At 28.7% G+C, this 24,044-nt stretch overlaps 1 protein-coding gene across 8 annotated transcripts; it reads left to right on the forward strand.

The window, feature by feature from the left end:
- Positions 1-402: 402 nt before the first annotated feature.
- Positions 403-23,196, forward strand: LOC142327774 (cyclic AMP-responsive element-binding protein 3-like protein 4). 8 transcript variants are annotated; one of them, XM_075371095.1, is made up of 7 exons: positions 403-575; positions 2,461-2,728; positions 5,011-5,228; positions 7,962-8,133; positions 13,950-14,074; positions 19,460-19,737; positions 22,499-23,196. In XM_075371095.1, the coding sequence occupies exons 2-3, from the start codon at positions 2,690-2,692 to the stop codon at positions 5,164-5,166; spliced, it is 195 nt and encodes a 64-aa protein (XP_075227210.1). In that variant the 5' UTR covers positions 403-575; positions 2,461-2,689; the 3' UTR covers positions 5,167-5,228; positions 7,962-8,133; positions 13,950-14,074; positions 19,460-19,737; positions 22,499-23,196. The 8 variants fall into 8 exon arrangements, 7 of the variants coding, with proteins under 7 accessions (XP_075227210.1, XP_075227209.1, XP_075227212.1 ...); XR_012757085.1 differs by adding an exon at positions 2,151-2,269 and having other exon boundaries at positions 411-575; positions 2,461-2,627; positions 19,460-23,196; XM_075371094.1 differs by having other exon boundaries at positions 19,460-23,196.
- The last annotated feature ends 848 nt before the right edge of the window (positions 23,197-24,044 follow it).

Raw genomic sequence — 24,044 nt, forward strand, 5'->3', positions numbered from 1 at the left:
CAAACTAAATCATATCTAAACACCTACTACAGACAATTACTAGAAATCAGTGCATGCTCTTTATGAAGAGACATTTTTTATTTACAATATATTTACTCTTTCTTTACTTTGCTATTAAGATATTGGTTTCTATTAAAAAAAAAATTCATATGTTTTTTTATCACATTCCAAGATTGTGCTACACATTAAATCTACTTACATTAAAAGAATAACGATAAATTAATTAAAACATTTTGTAATGAAATGTAATATTTGTGTGGCTGCATGCCAATATTTAGGTTATTTATCTTTTATAAATTTTAAAATTAAAAAAGGAAAAACTATGATAGTGAAATTTAGTTACTACCTATCAGTAATTGTATGATATTTGTATCTTTTATTTTATAGCTGCCAGTGCCAGTGGGGGGTCGTACACCATTACATGAAGCAGTAAAAGGTGGACATATTGCATGTGTTAAAATACTATTGGAAAAAGATGCAAATGTAAATGCATCAGATGAAAATAGTCTAAGCCCTTTATTATTGGCAAGTGCAGAGGTAACATCTGGCAATAACAAAATTTTAAGCATTGAAAGGTATTATTTTTATGGAATATTATTTATACAATTTAAATTAAACATTTTATTTATTTTTTATTATTCAGCAGTTTGTATTCCCAGTTGCAGAACAAAGTATAACAACGGTAAAAAAAAGTTCAGCATTGTTAAAAATAATTATACAATTATTTAAATTTTAAACAGATCCAGGTGAATCATCAACAAATTGGGTTAATCAATCTTTCAAAATTGCCTATTAGATAACAAAAAGAAACATGTACGTAATCTAGTATGAGATATAGATTGATTCTGAAAATAATACAATTGTTCTCAATGATAATAAGCATTACATTCTTGGTCCACTAGGGAAAAATTGGATTGAGTGATCCAATGCCTTCTTCATAAAACAAATGTACTATGACACATCAGTAAGACTAGGGAAAAAATTCACAGTAGAGCTGAATATCAATTCAGCTCTACAAATGATATCTTCACTCTGTTCATAATTGTAGTGGGAATGATAATCATTATATTGCCAGGAGGTAACTCTGATGGAGCAAGTGATACTATACGTGGTTTACTTAGTCATCCGTAACCATTGACCAGAGATGTCAGTATGACAGAAAACATCATACAAACAGAACACTGATAATTCAACATAAACAATTAATTATTAAATTCAACATTGACAATCCTTTATACATATACTAGTGTTCAAAAAGTGATTTAAATTTTGGGAAAATGAGCAAGTTAAAATAGTCGTTAAGATTAGCCTCCATTATGTAATTCACATAAATGAATACAATGTTGCATGCTTTTAAACATATATTGTAATGTTTGTTGAGGAATTGCAGCGACATGTCATTCAGTTTTGCTCTGCAATTCAGGGATGGTGAGAGAATGACTTTTGTATGTAACATCCTTAAGGTATCCCCACAAGAAAAAGTCAGGAAGGAATAAATCAGGAGACCATGGGGGCCAAAATCCCTTTGAAATCACTTGTCCAAAAAAACACTGATGAAATTCATAGTGTTATTGGCTTAGCATTGTTCTGCTGAAACTACATGTACTCTAGCTGGTCTGCAGGAATAGATTTTACGAATTGCTGCACTTTCTGTATGTAGCACTCAGTGTTCATTGAGCCATGAAAGAATGTCATGAAGATTCGCTATGTGACATTGCAATTGCATGCCAAACACCCACTTTTTGTCTGTGCAAAGGAGACTCGTGCAGCTGATGTGGATTTTCTGTACACCAAACAGGTGAATTCTGTGTATTGATGTATCTATCGAGGTGTAACTGTGCTTCATCAGACCATTGATCGAGTTCTTCCCCACCTGGTGGAACCATCAGCCACGTCAACTATAATTGGCATACAGTGCCTGGACATGCTTGAACATTATCTTATGCCACAATTACAACAGGGTATGGGCACAGAATTCATTTTTCAGCAAGATGCTACGCTACCACATTATCATTATGCAGGCAAAGTGGCAACTTTGATTGAATGTGGTGGAACAATTTCCTGACCACTATGATCGTCTGATTTAACTCCAGTAGAGTTTTCTGTATGGAATTACATTAAAGGCAGAATGTTTGTTCCCCTGCTTCCAGGAAATGTTGACGAGCTGTGGTACCAGATAACAAACAGTCGCCACCATAGATCCAAGACATGCTTCATAGGATTTGGCAGGAAACTGATTACAGATGGGACATCTGCCGTGTTACAAAAGGTAGCCATATTGAACATTTATAAATGTAACTTGAAGATATAATGTATTTAGTGTTCTGTCAAACATTTCTGTAAGTTATTTACTTTTTTTATTATTAAAGGTTACTTTTATATAACTAATTTAGAAATACTCTGTATATACATTCAGTACCATGCAGTATCATGACCTCACAGTTATTTATTTTGTTTCAGATATGAGAATATCGTGAATCAATTAGTTTCAAAAGGCGCTAATGTTAACATGACTAATGAAATTACAAAATGTACTCCATTGCATTATTCGGTAGAAATCGGTTCAGTTACAGCAACCACCATCCTTATCTAAAAAGGTGCTAGTATTAGCTCTACAGAAGAAAACGGTGAGACATGTTTGCATGTTTCAGCTAAATTCGGCAACATTGATGTTCTTCGTGTTATCTTAATGAATGACTGTAAAAATATTATTAATTATCCTGACAAGGTCAGCATCTTACATTCTCTATTTAAATCCTTTTTTTTGTTTTTAATTCATATATTCCAATAATTTTACTGGTATTTTTTTTTTAGATATGATCACATGTAACTTTGGCAGATATGGATTTAGAATGTGGTCAAACAATTTCTTGATTTAGAATAAAATATTTAACATATAAATGGTACTAAATATATACTATTAAATGTATATACTATTAATGTATTCATTACTTATGAATAAATATGTGATGAAAAAGCATTCATAAATGTACTCATTATTGATCTACTTATAAAAAAAAAAAAAATACATCAAAAGCATGCATAATTAAGTAGTCAGAAAATAGTTCATGAATTTAAAAAAATCTGGATTCAATATGGCCCTAGGAAAAGCAAAATAAAGCAGACCATTAAAAAGAAAAAAAATACAATACCAAACAAACATAATGCTCCTAGAATATAAACTGATCTGCTCACACTGCTTAAGTAAGACATCGTTCAAATGGAATTCAGCTTTAATAAAAAATAAAATAAGCGTTTAAGGTCTCCATGGTAACATATAATCAACATTTGCTGGCTGTCTTGTAGACCGCTGATCACAAATCCACTAACATTAAGAACAACCTTGTTTTAAACACGCAAAACTGCATTTATATTTTAATACTCATTATGAAATAAATAAACATACATAACAATAATATAAGTGTAATAGATCCAGTTCAATTCCATTACTATTTTTGATCACATTTTAAATGTTAGGATATTGATATTCATGATTTTATTGTATTTTAAAAAACAACCATACATTTTATTTTAAAATGAAAAATTATAAAAATGTTACCTGTATATTATAAGAGAATTTAACTTAGGTCAAAATCTAGCTCAGATACAATTAAGGTTTCTGTAACTTTTACCTTAAAATAAAGTGAACTGTATACTATTTTTAAAATGTTTTCATTTCCTAAACATTTGTTGACCTAATTTAGAAATTCTATGATTCTCTTGTTGGAAGTAAAATAAAGCAATTTCTTCTTCATTTAATTGACCGATAAAGAATTAATGATTTCATTGTAATAACATTTTGAGTACTGTATTCTGAAAAAAATTGTTTGATTACCTGCTTATATGATATAACATGCCAAACCTCAGTTTTTCATTGTGTAATGGTCATTCAAAGATCTGGCAAGAATTATTTACAGTCCACATCTGATTGTTGACATGGCTTGATAAATGAAACCATGTTTCATCTGAAAAAACCGTCACATGAAGATTGTCTTCTTTTTTATTAAATGTTTATTTAGTGCTCTGTGCGTACTACTGCTTGAGATTTCTGTTTGTCGAGCCAATTTTCTGGTAGAGTTGTTGGGACTTTCAGCTACGCGATTACAAATACCATCTAACGTTTTCTCTGTAGGATAGATGGTCTTCTGTACTCGAGTGCATCATTGACGTATCCACTTTCTTGGAACTTATTTTTAATTGTCACACAGCATTATGATATGAAACAACAATGTCTGGTAACTTCTGATAAAACATCTCATTCATACATTCTGTATACTCATTACCACAACAAAATATATTTTCAATAAAAAGATCATTGTCATTCAAAGATCTGGCAAGAATTATTTACAGTCCACATCTGATTGTTGACATGGCTTGATAAATGAAACCATGTTTCATCTGAAAAAACCGTCACATGAAGATTGTCTTCTTTTTTATTAAATGTTTATTTAGTGCTCTGTGCGTACTACTGCTTGAGATTTCTGTTTGTCGAGCCAATTTTCTGGTAGAGTTGTTGGGACTTTCAGCTACGCGATTACAAATACCATCTAACGTTTTCTCTGTAGGATAGATGGTCTTCTGTACTCGAGTGCATCATTGACGTATCCACTTTCTTGGAACTTATTTTTAATTGTCACACAGCATTATGATATGAAACAACAATGTCTGGTAACTTCTGATAAAACATCTCATTCATACATTCTGTATACTCATTACCACAACAAAATATATTTTCAATAAAAAGATGCAATCTTCAAGCAAGCTAAAACACTGTCACAATGGAAACAAAAGCTTCAGCAATTATAGAAATAAAAAATATAGTCAACAATGAAAATGCAAAATAACCAAGTATAAAGTAAACTGTTTCATTAGTGACAATATCAAATAACAAATAAATTGTATCTTAGTGATTAAGATCCAGGTACACTTCAGTTTAAGTCCACAGTTACATTTGGCAGACTGTAAAATATATTTCATTATACATCTTATATGTCTTTCAATGTTTTGTAGGAAGGTTATACACCAATGCATAGAGCAGCATTCAGTGGCAACAAGGAGTGTCTAAATATCTTATTAAATAATGGTGGTGATTTAACTGCTGAAACACATACTGGTCTCACTGTTGATGAAATATTTACATATTGCCACGTCCTGAAGATTTCTTGATCAAAATACTAGATTCTAAAATTACTCCAAATGATGTACCAATCAATGATCATAGATTTAAGGTAAAAAAATTATTCTTATTTAAAAAAAAGTTATTTTAAGCTTATCAATGATTTATTTATTTTACATAAAAATTCTTAATTAGTTCATGAATTTTTTAAAAAACCTTGTTTTAAACAAAACAGACACGTCATGCCAAAAGGTTCTGTGTATGATTATATATATATATATATATATTAGGAATGAATTGAAGCTTGACTTTACTAGATAGGTATTATGTACAGCATCAGACAGGACCTGAATTTCCTATTCAGTGGGTAAGTCCATCAATGAACCCTATTCTACATCAAACTACACAATATTAAGCAGATAATAACCATAAAGGAACATAAATTTAGTAGAATCAACCTAAAATTCACAGAATGGGGATGAATGGATCAAGAGTAATGGGAAAGGGTTGTTTTTTGGGGGGGGAGCATTAGATAACCCGACTTTACCTGATAGAATCTTGATCAAATCCTTATATCAAGAAGTGCTTAGTGGTATTAGACTTGCACTCAAAGAATTGATAATAAAGAAGGGATCAAGGGTTAGGAAAAGAAACGGTGAAAAAGGATGATCTTCCAATCTTGATAACTTTATCTTTTTGATAATCTGAGGGTGAGATTTGATTAAGATAATGGTTACATCAATGACCAGCATGTAACTACCATCAAGTAACCAGTATAAATTGATTATTTCTGATCAACGAGTGAGTCATTGTGACCTATAAATAACTGATTTACAGAATTAAAAAACTAATGGATTATTCAATGTGTAATGAACAAGACGGCAGCCAAATTACAGTAGTAGTAAATCCTAAAAATTATTAAACATCAGTACAGTTCACTCAATTATTCATAACGCTCCGCATATAAAAAAAAAAAAACTGTAAACAATAATAAGCAAGATAAATTCCAAACAGTTTATCATATAGAAATCAAACTTCATGCTTTTGGCTACCTTAATTTCTGATAAAAGAAATGAATCTTTTTAAAGTGTAATTACTTATAATGAGGCCTTGATCCATCATTATGAGCTGGAATCCAAATGACGTAGCATGAACAAATTCCTGAATTTGGCAGTGAGGAATTTCTGATGAAAAGAATGAAATTTTTAAAGTATAACTTATATGAGGCCTTGATCCATCATTATGAGCCAGAATACAATCAAGATAGCATGACCACAAGTATCTCAATTTGGCAGCAAGGAAAAAATTCAAGACCGACAGTCAACCGATTAAAGTGATACCAAAGAAAATTTTCTGAGATTATCTGTTTGCAACATCTCCCACAAATTAAAAAGAAGCAGTTTTTATGTCAAATGTTCTCACCTATTTTATCTAAAAAATTAACATTCTTTACAATTTTTCATAATGATTAATAATTGGCACTGACATTAAATTTTTAAGACTAGGCACTCTGTGACTGTGACTGAACATTAATGTATGACTATTTTTTTAAATGTGTTGCGTTTCAATAAGACCACATTCTTGTTGATTCTGTAAAAAAAAAAAATGTGTTCTTATCTTTATCTGTGTGGATAATGATTTTAATTATCAATCCCTACAGTGAACACATTGAAGATCAATTTTGCAGAGCAGAACATCTGCATTTTAGTGGGCTTGGCACACTTGCTGATGTACATGTGCAAAAAAAGAGCGAACAGGAAATCACTTCACACCTGATTTTCTTTTGCAGACTTGGCATTGTATGCATAAACATTGTTGCTTATAATTTTACATATAAATTATAAATATAATCTAACCAAAATTAACCTTTGCTCACTAACCTTGACTAATTAACAGTAATGTTTTGATTACTGAAATAATAAATAATAGCAATAATTACTCAAAACATTAATTATTAAGTACTCAAAACATTACTCTTAATTATTCAAGGTTAATATCAATATTTCCTGTTATTTTGAGTTATTTCCAGGTGAAAAACTTACAAACTTTTGAGAGGGAGAAATGAAAAAGTACCTAGAAATTAAAAAAAACATGTATGAAAATGTTCGTTTACTCAACATTAGTAATGGGTTAAATATAACATAGCCAACCAAAACCTTACATGAATAAAAATAAATAAATAGAATAATAAAAATCACTTCCTGATGAAAAGGCATTAACTTTCTTCACTAAAATTAAAATTTTGTACAAAAGACTGACCATTAAATCCCAGATATTATTATTATAAAAATTTAAACTCTGAATTCTGTTGTAGTAACAGAAGCATTCATAACTTTCCTAACCGTCCACAGTTAAAAGAACAAGGAATATCTGAGAATGCTGATTTGCAGAAACCTAAACTGTAGAGGATCCAAATTACCTTAGAACTGCAGACGTAGTAGTAAACATTGTAATAGGTTTTATTCACTAACAACAAATAAACATGGATTATTCCAGATTTCAGCTGTTTGAAACCTTTTCTCCATCATTATTTTATTTAGCCTGAATTGTACTATAATGTTGTTTTCATTTAAGTATTTATTTGAGTAATTCTTGTGTTTCAGTAAGTGTTTCAATAATTCCAATAATTAACTTTTAGAAGATTTAATATCAAACTTGAGAGAATCATGTTTATTTTATTATTTTTTTAAGTACTAATCTGACATGTTTGCATTAAAAAATTGTCAGATATTTGAAACTGTAGAAGTGTTTTAATTTTGTACATTACATGATTTTTCTTTCTCTTGTTAATTAATTGTAAATGTTATTAATATTTGATGCTTAACAATAATTTTGGTTTTTATAGGTGAAGAGAAAAGATTAATGGATAAAGAAGGCGTTTCTCTTCCATCTCATTATCCATTAACAAAACAAGAAGAAAGGGAATTAAAGAGGATTCGTCGAAAGATAAGAAATAAGATCTCAGTTCAGGACTCAAGAAAGAGGAAGAAGGAATATGTGGATGGCTTAGAGGACAGGTATGTATTGTATTATGTTGCTTTTTTCTTATTAATATATTTAAATGCAAGGAAAAATTATGATTTTAATATAATATTACATTATATATAAATATATATATATAATAGAATATATAGAATAGAATAGAATTTTATGCCTACATTTAAAATTCAAGGTTAAGTTTACCATCGCATAGGAAGTTTATTGCCAGCACCTGATATTGGCCACCAATTTTTACAAATTTACTCTATAAAATTTCTCAATAAAACTTCTCTTCGTACAAATATTGTTCCAAACCAAGGAACTAATACCAGCACTCCAGCAAGTTTTGCTGGATTATAATAATTTGATCAGAGAGTTTAAATGCAATATTGACAACACACCTTTGGGTAATGTGGAAAAATTTTTAATTTATAATTCATGCTGATCATGTACTTGTTAATCAGCATAGGGATCGCTATAATGCTCCAACTACTAATGAAGTTGCTGCTTGCTGGCCGATGAAGATAAAGGACCTAGAGATATCTTAAATTGTCATTAAGGTCAAATGCAACGTGTGTCGGAGCTTCATTGCTGTTATAATCCTTTACAATATTCCCTTATGTTTTTGAAGGGTGAAGATGGTTATTATCTAACTTTTGTTAATAATTAACAAAATAAAAGTTTCCTGTATGCAATTTTATACTTATTGACTTATGGTTCAAGATAACATTTATAATTTTTTACATTATTACTGAAACGTATTTAATCAATATTGTGTTAACATAATGGCCAAAATATCGCTGAAATATTAGCTTTTGTTCATAATAACCAAAAAAAAAATTACATATTGATGATTAGATTCATCTTTGAGATACTGTGCAAGAAGACACCATTAATGCTAACAACATGGGTCAAAGTGTCATATACTTCCTCGTCTTTCACTGCTTCACCACGGTATATGCATGAAAAATCTCAAGATGCTATGACATACTTGTGTTAATATGGGTATCTAGATTTATTTATAACTTTTACGTACAATCCTTAATGGCCAGAAATAAAAAACGACCTATTCATTGGTCTAAAATCTAGACACATTATATTCAGAGTTTTCCATTTGAAAATGAAAAACGTCCTAGACCTTATTAACAAAAAAGAAATATTTGGTTCAGTCAGGTGCTATGCACTAAGTGTCAAATGGCAAAAATGAGGCTTACCTCATTATCACATATTGGTATGTTAGTAACTAAAATATGATCTGACGAAATTGATCTTGCATATCTGCTGAACTTCCTGATAAAACTGTTCACCCATTATTATATGACATTGTAAACATCAGAGTAGAGTTTTGTCCCTTGAGTTAGATTATTGGATTAAAAACTTAAAACTTGCAAACCGCTAATCTGTTTAAAAGCTCTTTGTCAGACTGTACAAGCTCATTTAAATATAAAATCTTTTCATTGAAACAATATTACTCCGAGACAGTTTAGGAATCTACACCAGCAGGGATGTTATTTATTTAACTACTATATATTCAACTACTTCTGTCAGACAATTTTTATAAATAAAACATCAAATATCATTACCTTATATTTCTACAGACATTATTTTAACAAATTAATACTCCCTATAAATATTGTAGAAAATGTACACTGATGGTTGCCTTACTTTATGCTATGAAAAATCTGGGGCAGGTTTTATTGGGGATGTGTTCTGTTTTCTGAGTAGATTCTTGTATTTTTTTGCTGAAATTCTGATCACTGAGCTCTTCTATGTCTTTGGTTGGGTAAAAGACTTTACACGTTCAACTTTAATTAGAAACAAAATATACAAACTGGATCAGAAAAGTGATATGATTTTAAACAGAACAATTTACACACAAATACTAAAACTTATAATAATAAATTTGAAACACATCCTTTTAAAACACATTAAAAATTTTTATTTTTTAATAGGTTGTCAGTAACAGCTGATCAGCAGTTAAATTTAGTGTCTAACATTTGAATATTCATTTGAGCAGTGTTTGTACTGTTATTGTTTGGTCAGTCATTCACTGTGGGTGATACCATAAATATTTTTTCATTTGGATAGTTGACAAACATGTTATTAATCAATGGTAAAGTAAATAAAAATTGATTGGCTGCTGTGTGTGTGTGTGTGTGTGTGTGTGCACATGAGAGAGAGAGAGAGTATATATATGTGTGTGTGTGTGTGTGAATACCAGGAAAATTATCCAAATTGAAGAGTACTGGATTGTAAAACAGTTGAGGTATTTGAGAAGCAAGTTTGAGAAACAGGTATGCTTAAATCACAACGATTTGATGCTGGTCGTGAAAATTTTGTGAGAAATGCCAATGCTGAAGAAGCAGTATTTAATGAATTACAATTAGTTCCCATCTCAAGCACCAAAAGGTTGTTACATCGCTTCCATGCTCTTAATCAAGTGTGTGGTGAACGTAATGGGAGCAACAACTATACCTATTTCATACAACATGAACTAAACATCATAAATCAGAACTATTGCTATCTGATTTTGATAAACGGATGAAATTCTGTCGATGGTTAATTAAAAAATGTGAATATCTTCCTGATTTTCTAAGTAATATTATAATTACTGATGAATCCTGTTTTACAAGAATGCCATTGTAAATTATTGAAACACACACTTGGGGAGAAGAAAATTCCCATTAGATTGCTTATTAAATGGCTACCTTAATCTCCCAATCTCACGACAGTGGACTTTTTCCTTTGGGGTTGGATGAAGTCGTTAGTACATTCTGCTTGTATTGGCACGCAAGAAGAATTTAGATATCATATAATAGAAGCTGGAGCTACTGTTAAGAATAATAATGATGCTATTAGGCATGCCCAGCTAGCATGAATTCGCCAAACTGAACTATGCACTGAATAGAATGGTGGCCACATTGAGCAACTGCTTTAAAAAAAATGTTTTTCTAGGAACCATTTTAATAATTAATCATTTTTAGAAAAAAGCAAAAAGTATGTGATTTTTAATTTTTTAAATCTATTTTTTATTCATTTGTTTCTGTTATTGATTAGTTTTCTATTTATTTTCATTTACATTATGTTGTTGAAACACTAATGAAAATTGTTCTGTTTAAAATCATATCACTTTTCCGATCCAGTTTATGTGTTTTGTTTCTAATCGAACTAGGTTTGTTTGTCTGTCTTTCTAAAGATGTGCATATGTGTATTTTCAATCAGCCATATACATTTTGTAAGCATTTTTTTCTCTGTGATTATTAATATAACTTTTTTCTTTTAACTAGTGAAACATTTTATACAGTTTTTATATTATATTTTTCAGTTTTTAAATAACTTGCTTCATAATAATGGTAAAAATCTAGCCTTATCAGATTAGAATTGAAGTGCCTACTATCTAGGATTAGACTGTTTACTAGGTAAACCTTTTTACTTCCAAGTGACCACAATTCTACTATTGTAAACAATTTAATTCCATTGTAAACAATTTTTTCCAAAATACAAAAAAATCCATACTTTTTAATACAGATCAACATTTACTCATTTTGTGAAATGAAAAACAATTCTAAATATTTACCATATTTAGTATCCAGTAAGTAATTGTTTTTTTGTAGCCCATGTTCATTTAGGATAAGCAGTTTCTGCCATTATTTGGCATTTTCTGAGCAATAATTATTTTGATCAAAAATGGTTATTTTTGGAGATTAATTAAACTATTTTTTTCTTGATGTGAATAAGAATTAAAACAAATCTAACTCTGTATTATAATTTATTTATTTCATTAACTGTAAATATTATTGCATGTTAGCCAAGATCCAATTATAAATGGTTAAATTAATAATATTATAATAATTAATTGTATATTTTGTAAACAGAAAATTATTAAATTATAATTCATTTACCAAAGTGCAAAACCAAAGACCAAATAAAGCAAGTAAAGACATTTGTTGAACCCAAAATCAAACAAAAGAAATCAGAACTGATGTTTACTTTGACAATATTTAATTTTATCCTAACATTGCTTCAAAAATAAAAATAATTACAAGTGAATAAGTAGAAATAAAATATTTAACAAAATTTATACGACCCCCAAAATTGTTTTCATTGTTATATAAATTAAATTATTATTATTTCAAATAAGTGATATTTTTTACTTTATATATATTTATTATTATTATTATTACTATTATTATTTCCGATTATTCCCCTTAAGGAGAGCATGTGAAACTTGAGTCAATCATGGCTTTAATCCTTCTTCTCTATCCTATATATGTGAGAACAACTGTTATACACTGATAAAAGGTTTACCTATGGGTTCACCTATTTCTGCAATTATTTAATTCATGACATATTAAGTGCTATTATGGATGAGATATGTACATGATATTTTGGTTATATATAATTCAGTTATAAATAATGAACATTTGTTCATTATGAAAACTTAATAACTATAATGATAATTTAAAGTTTACGTGTGAAATAGAAAAGAACAGAAAATCACCCATGGTCACAAAAAAATATATGTAAAAATCTGATGTTTAGAGAGCTTAGGGCTTTACATTATACAAGGAACAATGATAAACTTAAAAAAGAAATGTATGTAATAAAACAAATAGCAGTATTTAATGGTTTTGATGTTGGAGGTATAGATAAAATATATTGAAAGCAGAGAATTAAGTACCGTGATAGTTTTACACAACTGCAACAAGAAAATAGCACAGAGATTAGTAATAGTTTTTTCTTAAAATACAGTTATACAAATAAAATAATAGACAAAATTACTGATATTTATGATAAAGATAAATGTAAAAAAGCTTACAAACTAAACAACCATATAAAATATTTAAGTAATAATAATAATAGTAATAAAGTAATGGAGAGGATTTAAGTGGAATGTATAAAATTAAATGTAATGAATGCAATAAAATTTATATTGGTAAAACTAACACTTTTACAAAATGAGGTTTATGTAACATTACAATGCTTACAGAAATGGAAAGAGAGGTGTATCTAATATGGCCGACTATTTGTTGTTGTGAGGGCATAGTGTTACTGATTGTAAAAATAATTTAGAAATTTTGGAAATTTGAAACAGCAGTAGAAGAATGGGTACACTTGAAAAGTATTATATTTATAAACTTAAACAAAAGTATGAAATGATTCATCAGATCGTTTTTGAAGATGATGATTTTATTAAGGACGTAGTGGATTGTAACAGTGGGCAACATTGTTTACGTACATAGTTGCATGATGTTTTAAATTTATTATCATTCCAGTTGGCATTGATTTATGTTATTCAAGTCTTCTGTTGTTCTGGTTTGAAGTTTATGTTTTATAATATTTGACTTTTATTCATTAATTTTTGTTTTTATTGATGTATTTTTATAATTTTGTACCGACTGATGGTGCAGGATACCGCGAAAGTTAACTTTTGGTATTAGTTTTTCAAGTTCTGTTACTGTGTTTGTTGGTTGTTTTTGTTATTTGGCACAGTGGTCAGTCAGTATGTTGATGAAATATTTGAATTTTTAGAAAGTTATTTTTACATGTAAATTCTGGGCAAATTCAGCTCATCTTCTAATACGATTTGACATAATAATTTCTGGATGATGATATCGCCCAGAAGAAACAAAAAAGAGACAAATTTATAAGTAATATAATTATAAACACATAAAACACTTCAGATATTATTCTACTAATAATGTAATTAGAATAATAGTCAATACTCTTAGCATATCCACCTAACAGTGGATATGCATACCCCAATTCTGCAGTATACTTGCTTTTTATTAAAATGTTTAATGCCATGTTGTAGAATAATTATATATTGTTTTCTTTTCTTTTTTTTTTACAGAGATGTGCTCCAGTCGTCAGTCGTGCTGGTATAACATGGATCCAGTTATGTGTTCTTTCCATCGCATCATTTATTGGCATTGCATCTATTTTCTCTGCTTGCATCCTATGTTGCTCTTATACTAGGTATCCAATGAAAAGTTAATCAAGTATTTATATTTTTCTCTACCAAAGTTTGATTCTTTTCTTTAATTTTAGTGTCTATTATAGTACTACATAGGCAACAACCCTTTTTTTGTGTGTTCACACTGTTTATATTTCTTTGTGCAAAGGAAGAAAAATTCTCAGTGTTTCACTGTACATAATCTAACCACTGTGAATTCCCAAATATGGAACCTCGTTTGCAAAATGGTAAAAAGAAATGAATCTTTTTCTTCTCTTTTTTAATCAATTAATAAATGCTTAGCATTCTTGAACACAATGTAATTATTTTCATTAATAGTTTTTGTGTATTCATGTCTTCAAACATATACTTAAAAAACCGTGTTTTTAAATATTTTTGCATAAAAAACTTAATGTATAGGCATAGGATGATAAGATTTTGATTACATCATGTAGATCATTACATCAGGTAGATTTTAGATACTTTTCTAATTAATTAAACGTATTTTTAAAAATAAAACCTTAAAAACATGAAAAATAAAATTTAAAAATTTTAAAAAAGATACGACTACCTTAAAAACATGAAATAATTAAATAACAGTATTTTTACCTTATAATCCTCTGTGACATTGTGATATTGTTTTTAAGACAATAAAATTTAAGATTTTGATTGACCGTCATGTGTCACCTGTAGATTGCATAGATAAGCGTTATTTATCATCACAGTTATGCACGATGGTTAATCAAAATCTTAAATTTTATTGTCTTAAAAATAATATCACAGTTGTTTAGTTGTGGTTTTTAAAATTTTTAATTTTATTTTTTTTTATTTCTCACCTTATATTTTTTCAAAAATAATCATTCCTAATTGAAATAGATATTTTCTTAACAAAATATTAAAAAAAAACCAGAAATAATTTGTTACCATTTTGCCCCAAAAAGCCCAAATAAGCAAGGGTAGAACAATGAAAAATATCTCATTAGCAGATTTCACTAACACGTCAAGTTAGGTTAAACTAAAAAGAACAAGTGATAAAATTTTGTCTTGATAGAATTAAAATTATTTTAGTGATAAAATTAAAAATGTTAAAAACCCACGAAGCAGTTTTTGAAGAAACATATCTATTACAGCGCCCCCTGGTAGCTTGTAACCATAAAACTAATCTAAGAACCTGCTCTGTGGTGATACCTATGTAATGCAGAAAACCGCATCAAAATTGACCTGTTTTAGAGAAACACTTCTATTGCAGCACCCCCTGTTGGCTTATAACCGTAAAACTAATCTAAAAACCTGCTCTGAGGTGATACCTATGTAATGCATAAACCGCATAAAAACTGGTCCAGTAGTTTTTGAAGAAAATGGTAACACACACATATACAAAACCTCTTACCCCAAATGCATACACTGTTTCCGTTCCATCATGGGCAAAAAACTACTCGATCAGTCAACAAACCATTTACCTGTGTTTCTTGACATAACTGAGACGTTTTTTGGTACTTACGTATTAACGCCACCGCAGCTACAGCTTTATTTAAAATTAAGTATTTATTCTATTGAGTCTCTTTATTAATTTTAAGAAATGGTTATTTATATTTATTTATTTTATAAATATAATTTAACCAAACTTAACCTATGCTCGCTAACCTTGACTAATTAACACCGTAATTATTTGAGTATTTATTTAATAAATTCAGTAATTATTAAATAATAAATAATTGCAATAATTACTGAATTTATTAAATAAATACTCAAAAAATTACGGTGTTAATTAGTCAAGGTTAGCGAGCGAAGCGAGCGTAGGTTAAGTTTGGTTAAACTATATTTATAAAATAAATATATTAAAATTAATAAAGAGACTGTTTTGAATCTATGTTAAACTCTATATCGGCACATTTTCCACCGAAATCCGATTGACTACTTTGTTTTTAAATAAAGCTGTAGCTGCAGTGACGTTAATACGTAAGTACCAGTTTTTTTTTAGATATATCATTAAAAAAAAAAATGCATTAAAATTGACCCGACTGTTTTAGAGAAACACATCTACTTCAGTGCCCCTTGATAGCCTATAACTATGTATTGCAAAAAACCACATTGAAATCTGTCCAGTAGTTTTTGGCAAAAATGGTAACAGACATACACACACACACACAACCTCTTACCCCAAATGCATGTACCGTCTCCATTACATCATGGGTAAAGAGTTAAAAATAATTTACTTAAAAATTATCCCCCCATCACACTCTCTCTCTCTGTATGTGTGTGTGTGTGTGTGTGTGTTTTTTATATGATTGGAATAATCAGTCATTAAATTCTGATTAAATTAATAAATTAAATTCATTAAATTCTGAATATATTTATTATTATGTGTAAAATAAAAAGGTTGTTAAAACACAAATTATGAAATTTATAGAATAAAATGTATTATTTAAAAAAAATATGTTTATAAAAATGTAACAGCTTATTTTTAATTTAATAATTAAACATAAATGAAATAATAAAAATATTCTTTGCTACAAGAATTTCTAATCTTTCTAAGATTTGTATATTGTTCTATTTACAACTTTCTACCTAAAATATTTAACTTTTACACATTTTTGAAAATTACGTATAATGTTCGAATTATAGCCTTGATCACATTTTTAGAAGTCAACCTTGATTGATCTGTTTATACTCCTTTTGTCATTTTCTGTATGTAAATCATTAATTGCTGTAGAGTTTCATTTGTTTAACTTTTTGATAAAGAAAAATAATTACAACAGAACTATTAAAAACCAACCAAAAAACTAGGTGTGACTGAACTGAATAAAGGGTAACATAATAAATGTGTACAATATAGGTAATTAACATATGTTCATAAGGTGTAGATACACCTGACCCATTAAATGTTGTAACACAACTGAAATAAATTAGTATTGCAGTTTTAGTGGTACATAATATTTGATAAAATATTAATACACGTTTTATTAATGTGTTTTACAAATTATATGCCTAATAATTTTAATTTTTAGATTCAGTTGATAAAAAGTTAATATTTATTATATGTATTGAATAAAAGTTAATGTTAATTATAATTTATTGCATCAGATATTTAAAATTGAGCATGAATAATGATGAAACTATGTAACAACATATGTGTGAATAAATGATATCAGTACTGTAAACAAAATTATTATTTTTCAGGTGACCTGGAGATATTAAACTAGCTACTGCATTCAATATTTTAATTTTCATTATCATATGTATATTAATTGTGTAAATCACATGTAATAAAATATTTGTCATACCAGATTTACAGTATGTGAAACAGGTTTTTATCAATAACTAGAACTGATAAAATATGTTAATTTTAAAGATACGCATACCGGGAGATATTTAAGTATGGAAACAGCTTTATACTGCATAACTGAGAGATATTTGGAGGCAAAAAGAAGGAGGCTGAGAGGTATTTGGAGGGTTCATATTGTTTCATACAGTCTGCATTATGGTGGGTTTTTTAATTTTTATCTGCTGTATTAAATCAAACTTAATTTTTTTTTAAATAGAAGCTATATGAAACATGTTTTTGATTTAAAATTTTACTAGAAAAATGATGGTGAAATTCATTTTTCTGTTAATGCCTTTGTTATATACTTATAAGCATTCAAAGTTGCAATGAGTATAATTCATAATTCCAAGTAGCTTATAAGGGTGATATTTATTTGTATTAAGAATTTTTTTGAACTGAAAAATAACTGATATCATGTTGGACAACAGCTTCCCCAATCGATGAATGAGAATTCACAAAGGTCTGCATTCATCTAATGACTTTGCATCAGTTGTGATGGTTCTTTGTCTTCTGTTGCAAGGACAATTTTTTACAGTACCGGTTTCTTCAAATCACTGTACTGTCTTGATCACAGTCGATTTACTTATTTGTTCTCTGTTTGGAAATCTATTATTAAATCAATCACCTACCTCTTGTAAAGGCTGAACTCTGTCATTATACCTGTACATCATCAATAGAGTTATTCGTTTGGTTTCACCTAAAGAAGGCATTGTTATTTGTTTAATATTTAATAAACGTAAATAAATGAACAAGGAAACTAATAATAAAACTTTCACCAAACATCAAATTTGAACCGTAGGTAGGCCTACAACTTAATTTTTACTAGTTCTATCAAATTTTACATCACAAGCAAGTATGTTTGTGTAAGTAAAAAGGTGAAGTGAGGAGTTAATAAGTCGCATTATTTCAATGTAATACAAACCATTTTGTTATAAATTAACAGCTGATTTACTCAACTAAATATGTAATATATTTTTTAAGTAAAAAGTATTTCCTGCTGATTTGTTTCATTTATGATAAGTAACAAATGTCAGCTGCTATTATCACTGGAAGTTAATTTTTATTTAGAAAATAATATCAGTTGATATAGTTGTTTAATTTGTTGTGTTGTGAATTATTAGTAATTGTTTATTATTATCATCAATATTATAGCACTGTTTAAACTTTGTTATTGTATGTATTATAAATGTAAAATGCTATTTTACCTTGTTTTATAGTTAACACGATTTTTCTGTCATTGGAGATTTGAATGCTTTTAATTTGATAATGAAGGCATTAACAGAAAAACATTGTTTTTCTTGTAAAATTTTAAATTGAAATCATGTGTCCATCCACCGTGCTATTTAAAAGAATTAAATTTGATTCAATGTGGCAGATAAAAATTAAAAACCCACCACAATGCAGTTTTTTTTAATTGTGTAGAACCCCTTTTCTTTCTATCTCCAATTAACTTTCAGGTATGCAGTATAAAGATGTTTCCATACTTAAATATCACCTGGTATAAAAATAATATTACATTCTACAACATAAGATATAATTCCAAGTAATTTTTTTTTTATAAGTAGAATAATTATATTATAAATTAGGAAGTAACTTATGAAGTACTTAAGTTAAAAATCAAGAAACGAACACAGATGTGAAGAAAATTGTGAAATTTTGTTGAATTTAAATTAGATGTTGTGAGTGGGTTGTATTTTTGAAACAGGAATTGTGAAACAAAACAAGCAGGTATTAAAAGTAATCATTTCAGGATGTAAAAAAAGACAACAGTAGAGGAGAAATTATTGATATGATGAAAGAGATCAGAAAGAAAGTAGTATTGTGTAAATGACCTTGCCATGCTGATGAATTTCAATCCTGGTATAGGTTCAGGGTGACAATTGAAATAAAATGTTCATCTAATGAAGTAATTTTGTCATAAATAATATCATTTATAAAAACATTTTGTACCTATGTAAAGTTTGTCTATATCTAATCTATTTATTAGTTTAATTCTTATTAAAATATCAGAGATTTAAGTTTTGTTTCAATTTATTGAGCTACTTCTCTACAGCCCTCTATCAGATCTGTATTTGTATTTTAGGAGGGATTAGGAGTCCTGGATTTACCCATCAGGCACTTCAGCCATTAGATGTATTGTTCAGCCACTGGTCAGAAAACAGTCATCTCTCGTCAGATCACAGTGGCTCTACAAGTCTTTACAACCTCAGCATGGACTTAGTATCTTATCTACACCCACAGGACCCTTATTGGGAAGAATGGATCATGGATTAGGAAAAGGGATGGATAATGAGAAAGTATAATCTAAAAAGAGAGGAACTGCAATACCAAGAAAACAGCCCTGTATAAAAGTCTGTCCAGGTAGCAGACACCATCCTGTTCACAACCATTCAGATAATTGTGGATTTTTTACTGAGGATGAAAGCAGTACATTATTGTTCAACAATATTTATTGAAAACTTAGTTTTCCTCTCGAAATAAAGATCAGGCAAAATACAAGCTCAGATTTCCTAAAAAAACAAAAAAAACATTATATAAACCCATCCCTGGATTTGTGTATTGTTATTTGTGAGATATAATTTAATATAAATTGTTCAAGCTGACTTTCATTGGAGGAATTCAAATCACAACAGTGATTTGAATTCTTTGCCAGAATTTTATATCACATTTTATTTTCAGTGGTACAGATAGTAAACATATTGAAAATCAGAATTTAATCATTGTATTTTGACATCTGGATGTTCTCTTTATTAACATTCCCAGTTTCAAGCTCACCATTTTTTATCATTGTTAATAATTTTGTTGTCTTATAACTCAAAATTATTTTTTTGTCTTTCCACTTATCATTACTTATTTCTTTCCACGTATTCATTCTTAAATTTCTTTGTAATTTAATTCTTTATTGTTACTGACTTCATTCACAACTTAAAGCATTTATTTTTATGTAATACGAAATTTGTTAATAAAGTAATGAGACTGGTTCAGGAAAACTTATTATTTACAGTTCAATTATACATGGACTCTTTATCACCTTCGAAATAGTTCCCTTGGGAAGCCACACAACACTTCAAACGGTATTCCCACTCTTCATAGCAGTGTTGAAACTCAGAAACCGGAATATCCTTCAGATGGTTGGTTACATTATTTTTAATGTTTTCTACTGTTCCAAAATGCCATCCTTTGAGGTGTTTTTTTTAAAGTCGGTTACAGGAAAAAGTGGCAGGGACTCAAGTCAGGTGAATAAGGTGGTTGAGGAATTACAGGAATGTTTTTCTTTGCCAAAAACTCATTAACTGAGAGTGCAACATGACAAGGTGCATTAAATGCAGATCCTTTGATGGCAACTCTTTTCCACAGTCTTTCAAGAATTTCTAGGTAAACATATCCATTTACAGTCTGTCCTGTAGGCAAAAACTACTTATGGACAATGCCATTACTAAAGAAGAAACAAATTAGCATGGTTCTGATTTTTTATTTGCTCATTTTTGCTTTTTTGGGATGTAGTGAGTTTGAAGTGTGCCACTCCTTGCTTTGACATTTTGTTTCTGGGTCGTACTCAAATATATGAGATTTGTCATCAGTAATAACATTTTTTTTTAGAAAATCAGGATCAGTTTCAATTTGCCCTGGAAGGTCGCAGCATATTTCCACCCTGTTGTTTTTCTGTTCAGCAGTGAGGTTTTGTGGGACCAATTTTGCACAAACTTTTTTCATGTCCAATTCATTTATCAAAATTTAATGTACTGTGGTAAATTAAATTGTTCTGTAATCATTCTGACAGCTAATTGCCGGTCGTACCGTATCAATTCTCTGATTCGCTCAACATTGTCATCACTTTTTGACATTAATGGTTTTTCAGAGCATGGATCATCTTCAACTGATTCCTGGCCATCTGAAAATGCTTTAAACCCCCTAAAAACTTGGGCTCATGGCAGAGCGTCATCTCCATACGCCCTTTTCAGTTGTGAAAGAGTTTCAGTAGCATTCTCACAGAGTTTAACACAAAACTTGATTACACAATGTTGCTCATAATTAGTATCACTCATTTTTGTAATGCACAACAAAAACTCGTTACACAAAAATTTTGTTTACGTCTAAGATGGCAATAATAGACTAAAAATATTAATACGTAATATAAATCAGCTGTTCATATAACCATAAGTTTATTAGTAACTTTACAGTGTTGCCACTTTGACTGCCAAAAAAAAACTAGTCTCATTATTTTATTTACAGACCTCGTATGCTACTTGTATGATAAATTAATCTATGCCATAAATTTTGCCATGTTATTTTAATGTACATGAATTTTATATTTTACAATTATAACTTGTACAGTAATTTTTTACAAGTAAAGTTTTTCAGAAAATTATTTTGGAACAGTGGAGATTCGAACTTTTGGAATTTTAACTTGCAATTATTACAAAAGAGAGTTTTCTGAATTATTTGAAGGAAATTTATAAAACCATGTCCTTCAAACTCTAAAATATAATTTTGGTTTGTGAAAAATGTTAGTAGTAGTTATTAATAGCAAATATAATTTAAACGTAACTGATACATACCATATTATATTTACATAGTTTGTAATATAAATATTTTTACGTTTTAGTGAAAATAGATTTTTTTTACATTATCTTTACTTTGTGGCTTTCTAGTATTAATATGTCATTATGTACTATTAATATGTCCTATTTCTAGTATTTAATATTGTTATAATATGGCTACAAAGTTTAAAAGTAGTCTCTAAATATATATAATGAATAAGAAACATTACATCTGTAGGTAATTAATTCTTAAGTTATAATATTTAGATTTTTACTTCAGAAAATAATGTGTGTGTCACAAAATGTATGATATGAATTTCTGTTTATCAGTTTAGTAGATATGTCCTATAAAAAAAAACCATTAAAATTCAAAATGAGTACTAGCTTGTACCATTAATCATCAGGTTTACTAACATTTATCACAGGATTGTATGTTAATATTTTTATTGTTTTCTATTTTAATTATTAAGCATTATATTTAATTTTGCACTCACAATAAATTTTTGTCCACCCGGAATAAAATATAAAATATTTTCTTGTTGAAGCTATACTATAATAAAATGTTAAATATTTTTTTCTAGGTGGCAGAGATTTCGGTGATGTTTGTGAGTTATACCAATTAATAGTATATATACATATCATGTTTATTTTAATTTTAATAGACTCGTAATTATATTACAAACTACAAAAATACAGATTAAAGTGAAAATTAATTTTTGTATTATTTAATAAAAAAATAGTTATTACAATGGATCAAGTTAAGACTAAGTAAATATTTAAAATTTTTTTTTGTATTATATTGTATAAATGTTATTACTATTACCCGTTATGAATTTTGCTGAAAACATTTCCTATTTTACGAATTCATTCATAAAATTTGATTTGATATAAAAATGTTTAAGTAATCTTGTAACCTAGATGAAGTCTTTTTTATCTTTGAAAAAAGATTCTATTTTATAAACACCAGTTTTTTGTTTTTTTTTTATTACTTTATTAAATATGTGTTGTTGCCATATTAAAAATGTTTTAGTCATTTGTTGATGTTTGATATTTGTGTATTTACTATTTTATTTTTAAAATAGGCTGTATTATTTTTGTAATCAAATGTATTTTTTCTGTAAGTTATGCATATACTTTTTTTACTATGTATTTTCTTTTAATGGTAAGTTTTTTTAATGTAAGATAATTATTGTGTGATATAAATTTCTTAATGTATTTTATGTATTTTTGTACATTTGATTATTTTTAAATAAATATAAAGAAATAGTATTTACGTTTATTCTTTCTTGTGTTGTTTTTTTTTTTTACCTTTTGCCTTTGTGTTCGGATAAAAATTTGTGTTTAATCAAAGATCACTTGGTTTTTTGTTCATATTGCCTATGGAACAGTATATTGTAACCCACAAATTGAGTTGATAAACGATTATATTTTTTAAAGCAACAGTTACTAAGTTGTTATCAAAAAAAAAATTTCTAAAGTGTGTAATTTAACAAACTCTGCCTACTGATCTTTAATTACTCAAGGTAGATCCCAGTGGGAACACAGTATTTCCTCATAATAGAAGTATCTTATAAACTAAGTGTTAGACATTTCCTTATTTATGTCCTTATGAAATACTAAAATTATCTTAGTATATATTTTATATTACTTATTAAAATTTATTACTATTATAGTGCGCGCGCGCAGACACACACAGAGAGATTGAGAGAGCGAGAGAGAGAGAGAGAGAGAGAGACAGACAGACAGACAGACAGAATACTAGTATGAAAACATGAGGTTTAATCTTCACTTTGACTTTAACCCCTTTAGTCCAAGTTGAGGCAGAACCTCACTCACGCTATGTTTTCCAAGATTACCCCCTCTTTGTAGTTAAATTTTCACACTGAAAGAGTTCATTTACTTCAAAATACATAGGATACATGGGTTTGAGATGAGTCCAAAATTAGAACAAAGAACCAACAAAGCTACTGAAGTTTAAACCTCACGTGTGTTTCACGACTACATTAATGAACAGCTATTTTCAATGATGAATGTGTGATCACGTAAATTTACATTTTGAAATACTTAATTTAGTGAAAAATTCATAGTAAAACATATGCTTTAGATGCTACATGAGGTCCTATCTTA

The sequence above is a fragment of the Lycorma delicatula genome, chromosome 7, assembly GCF_047948215.1.
Source record: "Lycorma delicatula isolate Av1 chromosome 7, ASM4794821v1, whole genome shotgun sequence".
Classification (NCBI taxonomy): Eukaryota; Metazoa; Arthropoda; class Insecta; order Hemiptera; family Fulgoridae; genus Lycorma; species Lycorma delicatula.

Excerpts from the sequence above, each read along its gene's own strand:
- LOC142327774 (XM_075371094.1), top strand. The coding sequence starts at position 2,690 with ATGAATGACTGTAAAAATATTATTAATTATCCTGACAAG. Across the intron at positions 2,729-5,010 it reads TTATTAATTATCCTGACAAG|GAAGGTTATACACCAATGCA; the intron begins GTCAGCATCTTA and ends AATGTTTTGTAG.